This window comes from Ipomoea nil, unplaced genomic scaffold (genome assembly GCF_001879475.1).
Source record: "Ipomoea nil cultivar Tokyo-kokei standard unplaced genomic scaffold, Asagao_1.1 scaffold1987, whole genome shotgun sequence".
Taxonomy (NCBI): domain Eukaryota; kingdom Viridiplantae; phylum Streptophyta; class Magnoliopsida; order Solanales; family Convolvulaceae; genus Ipomoea; species Ipomoea nil.
In genome coordinates this window covers 7,458-15,947 of record NW_017618415.1, presented here as the reverse complement: position 1 = coordinate 15,947, position 8,490 = coordinate 7,458, and the positions used below count along the sequence as shown (strand labels likewise).

Below are 8,490 nucleotides of genomic sequence, written 5' to 3'. Positions count from 1 at the left end.
CCCGCAGCGCGCCTCACCCCCCCGCCCCACGCGATCGGGTCTCCTTGCTGTCGGTCTCGCCGCGCGCCCCTCCCCCGCCCCTTTTTTCTGCTCCCCTTCCTTTCCTTCCTTGTCCCTGTCCCTCCTCCGGGCTGTCCTCCTCGGTCTTTTGCCGGCCCTTTTTCCCTCCCTGCCCCCCTTTCGGCTCCGCTCTTTTGTGTCTTTGGCTTGGTTTCTCCCTCTCCCCTCCGGCCCTTGTTTCCCTTGTCCGCCCCGCCCTCCTTCCGTTCTCCCCTCCTCCTCCTTTCCCCTTTTCCTTTCCTGCGCTTGGCGCCTTTTTCCCCTCGCTCTGGCTTCGTGCTTCCGCCGCTCCTCGTCGTCCCCTCTCTTTGTCCCCGTCGGCTCTGCTCCTTCTCCTTTCTCCGCCCGCGTGTTTTGTCCCCCCCTCCTTTCGTGCCGCCCCGCTTGCTTCGGCCCCCTGCCGTGTCTCCTCCCCCGCTCGTGGCGCTTGTTTCCCCCCGTCTCGCGCTTTCTTCCGGTGGTCCCCCTTTTCGCGGTCCTTGTTGCTCGCCCCCCCCGGCGGTTGTTCCCCTCTCCTTCTTCTTCCCGCCGTCCCTTCCGGCCGGCGCTTTTGCCCTCCCTTTGCTCGCCTTTGCCCTTTTTGTCCGCTGCCCCCGCTCCGCCTCTTCGTCTCGCTTCCCCTCTGGCCCCGGGGGCGCCGGTCTCCTCCCCCTCCCTCCCTTCCTCCTGCCCCTCTCCTTTCGCCCCCGGCGCGCTTTGTTCCTCCCCTGCGTCCCTCTTCCCTCCTTTTGTTTCTCCCCCCCCTTTCGTTCCCCTGCCGTTTTGCTGTGCTGGTCTGGTCCTCGTTCCCCTCCTTCCTTTCGTTCCCCTTGCTGCCGTTCTTCTTGCCTCGCTCTTCCCCGTCCGGCTCCCTCCCGCTTCCTCTCCCGCTTTCGGCTCTCTTTGGGCTCCGCCGCCTGCCCTCCTCCTTTCGTGTCCTGCCGCTCTTGTTCTCCCCCCTTCTTGCCCTCTCCCCTCCCTTGCTCTGGTGGCTGCTCTTTCCCCCCTCTCCGCTCTGGCTCCCCGCCCTCTTGCGCCGGCTGCGTCTCCCTCTCTGGCTCTCCGGCCGGTCTCTGTCGCTCCTTGGTTCCGCTGGTGCGTTGCTCGCCGGCTTGCTCGGTTGCTTTCCCTTTGCTTGTTGCGCTGCCCTTCTCGGGTTCTGGTCCTTTCGGCTGCTCCTTCCTGTCGCCGCCCGTCCGTCTTCTTCGTCTGCGCTGTCTTCCTCTCCGGCTTTCTGCGGCCTTTTGCGCTGGGCTCGCCGGTCTCTTGTCTCCCGCCGGGCTTTTTCTCCGCTTGTTCCTCCCCTTTGCCGTGGCTGGCTTCTTCGCTCCCCCTTGTTCGCTTGTTCCGCCCTCTGCCTGCTTTGCTTCTGGCTGCCTCTCCCCTGCCTCCTCCTTCGTCCGCTCTTTCGTCCCCTGCTTTCCGCTCGCTTTTGCCCTTGTTGTGCCTCCCCCCCTGCCCCCCCCCCCTGCCCTCTCCCCTCTTTGGCGTCTTCCCTTTCCCTCGCTCCTCTGGTGTTTTGTTGTGCGCCTTGTTGCTTCCGGCTCTGTTCTGTGTCTCGCCTGCGGTGTTTCTGGCTTCCGCCCCCCTCTCTTTGGTCGCCCTGCGTGTGCGCTCCTTGTTCGTGCTGCTTCTTTTCGCGTTCTCTTTCTCCTTTCGGCTCCTCCGTTTTGCTGCGGCGTTCGTGCTGCCGCGCGTTGCTGCCCTCTTCCCTTTTGCGCCCCGCCCTCCTTTCTCCCTTTGTTGCCCCCTTCGGTTCCTTGCTCCGCTCTGCTTCTTGTTCTTTTGCCTTCCTTTCTCTGTTTGCCGTTGCTTCCCCGCTTTGGCCGCGCCGTTTCTGTTTCCTTCTTCTTTTTCCCGCCCCGCCCCCCTGTCTCTCTTGCCCCGTCCTCTCCTCCCCCCGGGTGTCCTTTCTTCCGCTTCTCCTTGCTGGCTCTCTTGGTCCCCCCGCTCCCTGTGCCGCCGGCTTCGCGCTCGCGCCTTTGTGTCTCCCTCTTTTGCCTTGCCGGCCGCTCTTCCGCTGTTTTCCCTTTTGGCCGGCCTCCCCTCCCCTCTCTTTCGTGTCCGCTGTTTCGGGTCCGCCTCTTCCCCGCTTCCTTTTTGGCCCGCTTCTTTCTTGTCTTCCTGTTCCCGTGGCTTCGCTTGTTGTGCCCTTCTTGCTTGCGCTCTGCCTTGCTCTTCGCTCCCCGCCCCCTGTTCGTCTTCGCCGCCTTTCCTGCCCTTCCCTCCCTGTTCTTCTTTCGTTGGCCTGTCCGTGCTGTCCTGCCCTCCTTCGTGTTTCTGCTTTTGCCCTCTTCTTTCCGGCCTTCTCCTTTGTCTCCTTTGTCGCCGCCCTGCCTTGTGCTTCGCCGGTTGCCTTTCCGTCCTTCTCCCTCGCGCCCTCTTGTCTGCTTCTTCCTTTCTTGCTGCTCTCTCCTTTTCCTCGCGTTTGGCCCCTTGTTTCTCCTCCCCCGCTGCCTTTGGGTCCCTTTCTTTCTTTGCCCTTGCTCCCCTTGTTTTGTCCCCCGTCCTCTGTCTTGCGCCTCCCCTGTCTCCCTCCCCTCTGCCCTGTTTCTCCTGCCTCCCCGCTCCTGTCTTTTTCGGTCCCCCTTCGTTTCGGGTCCTTGGGGGTTCGTCGTCCCTTTTGGCCCCCCCTTCCCCTCGCGTGCCCCTGCCTCCTCCTTGGTCCTCTGTCTCCGTTGGCGGTGCGCTCCTCGCCCTCCCCCTGGCCCCGCTTTTGTCCTTCTCCTTCCTTTGTTGCTCTTTTGGTGGCCGCTTTTCCTCCTGCCCCCGCTCCTTGGTTTGTTTCCGTCGCTGTGTTCTCTTCCGCGCTTTCCTCGCGCGGCGTTCCGGGTCCTCCCCCCCCTCTTCTTCTGCCGGCCCCGTCCTTCCCTTCCCCTCCCCCGCTCTTCTGCGGCTCCTTTCCGGTTGTTCCGTTCTTTGCGCTTTCCTGCGCCGCCCTCTTTGGCCGCTCTTGCCTCTGGTTCCCCTTTGTCTTTTTCTCGGCTCGCGCCTTCCCGTTCGGCTGCCTCCCTTTTTGGTGTGGCCTTTTTCCCCTGCCCTTTGGTCCCTTCCTTTTGCCCCCTCTTTGTCTCGGCTTGCCTTTCCTCGGTTTTCTCTTTCCTGTTTCCCCCCTTCGTTGTCCCGCCTTTCCTTTCGGTTGGCTTGTTGCTTGTGGTGCTGTGCCCTTGTTCTGTCCCCTCCTCGGCTCGGGCCGCTGGGTTGGTCCTTGCCCCCCTCTGGTTGCCCGCCTCTCCGTGTGCGTCTGCCTTCGTGCTTTGTTCGTTTCGCCTTGTGCCGCGGCGCTGGCGTTCCCCCCCTTCCGGTTTTCTCTCCGGGCCGTCTGGCTTCGTTTCCCCTTCTGTCCCTTCCGTTGGCTGCCTTGTTCCCCTTGTCCCCCCTTCCCGCCCTTCTTGCTCTCTCTTTTCTTTTGCTGTGCCCTGCTCCTTCCGCGCGCGCCCTTTTTCTCGCGCTGCTCCTTCGCCCTGCTCCGCCTTTTGTTCTCCCTGCGCCCTTGCTCTCCTTCCTTCTGGCTCGTCCTGCGCCGCGCGTTCTCCTCTTTTCGCTTGGCGTCCGTGCTCTTTCTCCCTTCCCCTCCTCCTCCTTTCCGTGCCCGCTTCCCTGGCGGTTTGCCTCCCTCCCGCCCTTGCTTCGGCTGCCCGCCCGCCGCCGCGTGCGCGTTTCCCTCTTCTTCCTCTGCCCTGCGGCCTCGTTCCTCTGCTTCTTGGCTGTCGCGGCCTCGTCGTCCTTTCTCCTCCTCCCTGCTTTCGTCTTCTGCGCTTGCGCTTGCGGTCCTCCTTTCGGGTCTCGCTTTTTCCGTGTTTTCGGCCCCCCCCCTTGCTTTTCTTCTTCCCTCCCTCTGGCGTTTGCTGCTTCTGGTTTCTCCCTTTTCTTGTGCTTTTCTCCCGCTTCCCTTGCGGCGCTTGTGCTCTCGTTGCCCTCTTGCTCTTTGCTCCCCCTTGGCTCGGGCCGTTTCGCTTTGCCGTGCCCTGGCTTTCGGCCGTTGTCGCCCCCCGCTGTGCCTCCGTGGTTTCGGTCTTTGCCGCCTGCGGGCCGCTTTCCTGCCTCTTTCGGTGGCTTGCCCGTTGTGGCTCTTGCCCGTTGTTCTTTCTCCTGCCTCTTTTCCTCTTCCTGCCCCTCGGGCCTCTTGTTCGTCCGTTCCCCCTCCCCCGCGTTCGCTTTCGCCCTGTTCGGGGTTGCCGCCGCCTGCTTTGCTCCGCGGGCCCTCTTTCTCGTTTCTGGTTCCTCCGCCTCTTTCGGTTCCTGTTCCCCCTCCTCTGCTTTGCGCTCCCTGCCGCTTTTGGCTGTGGGTGTTGTTTTCCTGTCCCGCTTCTCTCTCCTCGCGCTGCCCTTCCTCTCCCCTGCCTTCGGCCCTCCCCGCCGCCTTTTTCGCTTCCTCTCCTTTTCGGTGCGTTCTTTTCCCCGGTCTGCTCCGTCTCCCCTTCGTCTTGTGCCTCTTCGCTCCCTCTCCCTGCTCGTCTCGTTTGGTTGCCTCTTCCCGTCTTCGCCCTTCTTCCTGGCTCTTGTCCGTTTGTTGTCCTTTTCTTGTTCCTCTCCTTCTCCCCCGTCCCTTCGCCCTTTCCCTCCTTCCCTCGCCTTTTTCCCTTTTCTGCCTCTGGGGCCGCGTGCCTCCTCTCGCGCGTTGTCCCGCCTGTTCCTTGCCCCCTTGTCCCGGTTTGCTCTTGTTCTTTCTTCCGCGTTCTCCTGCTCTTTCGGCTTCGGTCTCCTTTGTGGCGCCTCTGGTCCTTGCGCCGCCGCCTGTGCCTTTGCCCTCCTCCCTGTGCTCGGTCCCGTCGTTCTGCCGTCCCCCCTTTCCTCCTGCCTCGCGCCCCGCCGCGCCTGCCTTCTTCCTTTCCCGTCCTCCCCCTTGGCCCGCCTCCCCGCCCGCTGTCTCGCGCGCTTTTGTGCCTGTTCTTTTTCCCTTTTCCCCCCCTCGTGCCCCGCCGCCGCTCCCCCCCCCCCTCCCCGGTGGCTCTCCCCGGCCGTCCCTGCCCCCGCCTTCCCCGTTCCCGGTCTTCGGCTCTGCTCCCCCTTGTTGGTCCCGCTCGCTTGTGTGGTGCGTCTCGCGGGGGGGGGGGGTGCCTCGCCTCTCGTTTTTCTTTCGCTTTTTCCCCGCCCCCCCTGCCCCCCTTTTGCGTCCGCTCCGCCCCGCGGCCCGGTTCTCCGCGCGGGTTGCCCGCGTTTGCTCCCCGCTCCGCTGCGTGCTGCCCCGCTGCTCTGCCCGCCGTCCCTCCCGCCGTCCGTCCCGCGCCGCGCGCGCCGCGCTTTTCTCGTGGTTCGGCCCCCCTTTGCCTCCTTCCCCTCTTCTTCCCCCCCTGCTGGCCGGCTTGCCCTCTCCCTCTTTCGTCCCCTTCCCCCCCGCCTTCCTTGCTCCCTCCGCCGGCCCGCCTTTGCCGGTTTTTCCCCTCCGCGCGTTTCCTCCGCCTCTCTCCCCTTCTTCTTCTCCGTTGCGGTTGGTGCGCCCGTCTTTCTTGCTTCCTCCCCCTGTGCCGTCTTGTCTGGTGTGGGCTGCTTGCTTCCCGCGTGCCCGCCTTCTTCCCCGCTGTCGGGCCGTGCTGGCTGCTCTCCTTCCCCTGCCTTCCCCCCTTCCTCGCTGGTTCGCCCCCGCTTTGCGCTTTGTTCCCTTTTCCCGCCTTTTTGCCCGCGCGTGCGTCGCGTGCTCCTGCCCCCGCCCCTTCTTCGTTGCTGCCGGTTGGTTTCTCTCGGTGCTGCCCTTCCTCCGTTGGCGGGCGCTGCTTTTTTCCCCCTTTTCTCTGTTGGCCCCGGCCCCTGGCGCCTCCTGCCTTTCCTGCTCCCTTCCTGGGTTTGTCCTCTGTCGCCGTTGCCGGTCTGGCGGCTCTGCTGCCTTTTGTCTTTTCGCTCCCGCGCTCGTCCCCTTCCTTCCCTGCTCTTTGGCGTCGCGTGTCCCCTGCGTTGCGGTCCTTCTTGTCCTCGGCTGTTGTCCCCTCCGCCCGGTCGCCCCTTCTTCTTGTTGCTGCGCCGCCGCCTCCTTGTTGGCTCGTCTTGCCCGCCCTGTCTTCTTCCTGCCCCCTCCTTCTTTCGTTGCTGTGGCGTCTTCTTTCGTCTTGCTCCGCCTCTCTTCTCTTCCTCCCTCTTTTCGTGTGTTTGTTCTCGCTTCCCCCGCCTTCCCTCTGCGTTCTGGCCCCTTTCGTCTCGCCCGCCCGTCGCGCTCCCCCCCGTCGCGCGGGGGTCTCCTTTCACCTTCCTTGGTCTCCTCCCCCCCTCCTCCCACCGGTTCCTCCCCCCCTTATCCCCTTCTGCGCCTCTGTTTCCGTCACCTCCCGGTCATCCCCCTGCTTTTTTTTCCCCCCGTCCACCCAGCCCCCCGTCTTTTTGCCCCCCGTGCTGCCCCCTAGGTTGGCCCCCCCTCCTCGCCTGTCTTGGGCCTGCCCTGGCCCACCTTGCATTCTCCGCGCTCACGCCCTCTCTGTACGTCCACTTCCGGGCGTACCCTTTGCCCTTTTTTGCCTCCACTACGTTTCTTTTTACCCCTCACGACTTGTTTCCTTCGTCATGGCCCCCCTGACTTCTTTTTCCCTTTTTCCCTTTTGTCCGTTTTGATCCTTGCTGGGTTTCCTTGCCCTTTTTTTAGCTCCTTCGACTGCCGCAACAAATATGAATAATACACAAAACATATAGAACTCACGCCTCCCTTGCCACTTATGGGCCACCCCTCGCGGCACCCCCTGTTGCCTTCTGCTCCTCTCACAACCTAGCCTCCCCTCTCCCGTATCGCAACCCTTCCGTCTTGCCTGCCCCTACAACTGATCCTTCCCCCTCCTAACTCTAATTTCATCAACCCCTTACACCATTGGCCCTAATATCTACTTTCTCTTCCTCCTAGCCTACTATCCCCCTTCGCAATAAAATCCCCACATCCTGATGTGAGCACCCACCATCGTCTGACTCCCACGCAAATCCCCGTTCTCAAATGGAAAAGTCCATATTTTGGCAAAAATATGCACATCTTCCACCCTACTAACACTCAAATCCGCCACATCCTGTTGCCCCCCTTCGTTCAACGCGCACCCGCTAACGCCTCCCTCACACCTTAAACAACGGCGCACTCCCTCTTCCGGCCTTAAATGGGGATTTGTCTCTTTCCGTCTATATCTTTGCCCCATTTTACCACCCTACGCCCATTCCTACTCATCCTACCTCCTAAAACAAAGCTTAGTCCCCCGAAAACCCCCTCGCACCAAAAACACTTGTAGGGCCCCTCTCCTGCGAAAGCCCAACCGATCTCAAAAAAAAATGGCATCATGTATGTCTTAAGAAAAAAAAAATAACCTCATGTATGAGGGGCAACACAACCACAGTCTCAAACCTTTCGATACTTTATCCGCGAACGACACCCACTTACTAGGAAACCAGCTATTGCGTCACAACTGATCGCATATCTGCGTCTCCAAAAAAACCTGCCAGCTACACCACACTTCCCGTTATTCCCATGCCTAAATCCCCTCCCGTCCTTGTATCCCCCCGAAGTCAGCGCCACGCTCATAGCCACAAACTCTTACCAGAGCATACTCCCTTTCAGCATTTCTACCATTATCCAATCACCCTCCTCTCAAAGTGCTTCATTACTGCTGCGCTAATCACGCAGGAGATTGACAAAAAACCTCACTTGCCATACTTTCTCTCACGCTTGTAACTTTCCCAACCTACACCACCCATTCTAACCATGATCACTCTGTACTCCGACCCACCACTTATCTATCTCGCTACCCCTCCCGGATCAAGTGGACAAGTCCCACCCCACCTCTCACCTCAGTTTGGCTTTGCCCTCCTAGAGGACATAACGCACAACACCGTCCCTACCCCCTGGTCCATACTCACTCAAAACACCACCAAAAAAAAAAAAATCGGTCTCCTCGCCTCCCCTTCCCCCTCTTCTCGTCTCCTCCCCGCTACTGGCGGCTCTTTTGCCTCTTCTTATCCGCTCTTTCTTCTCGCCTCCCCTCGGTGTTCTCCGTCCTTTCCTGGTCCGCCACCGGTCCGTCCTCTCCCCTCCTGCCCTTATCTGAATTTTTCTCGTCGTGCTCGCCCTCGCCGGGTGCTGCGTGCCCCGTCCTGTGCGGGTCCCTCTCCCCTCTTCCTTGGCCCCTCTTTCCCCTCTCTTACCCCCCTCCCGGCCCCCTCCCGTGTTTGGTAGCTTACCCTTTCTTCCTGCCCTCCGGCCGTCTTCCCCTTTTCGCCCCCTCCTTGGCTCGCCGTTCCTGTTCTCTCTCCTGTCCTCCCCTCCATCCCCCCCCCCTCCGTATCCCCCGTGCTTGCCTTTCTCCTCCTTTATAGGTTGCCCGCCCTGTCACGCCCCTGTTCCTTTTCCCTTTGCTCCTTTCCCTCCTGTCCCCCCTTCTCGCTCTCCCGTTCTGTTCCTCCCGCCCCCGGTACCCTCGGCCCCCTGTCCTCCCCCTGCTTGTTCCTCCCCTCTGGCTTCCCCTCTGAGTCCTGTCTCGGCTATTCTCCTCT

The 8,490-nt window shown here is 61.9% G+C and overlaps 1 protein-coding gene across 1 annotated transcript; it reads right to left on the bottom strand.

Moving 5' to 3' along the window:
• Nucleotides 1-17: 17 nt before the first annotated feature.
• Nucleotides 18-7,142, bottom strand: LOC109147289 (filaggrin-like; the record flags this gene model as incomplete). Its single annotated transcript, XM_019294941.1, has 3 exons — nt 6,926-7,142; nt 3,266-4,905; nt 18-3,171 (listed from the first exon to the last, which is right to left on the bottom strand). Coding segments are annotated over exons 1-3 (5,011 nt in total), but the record flags the coding sequence as incomplete, so codon positions are not given.
• Nucleotides 7,143-8,490: the final 1,348 nt, after the last annotated feature.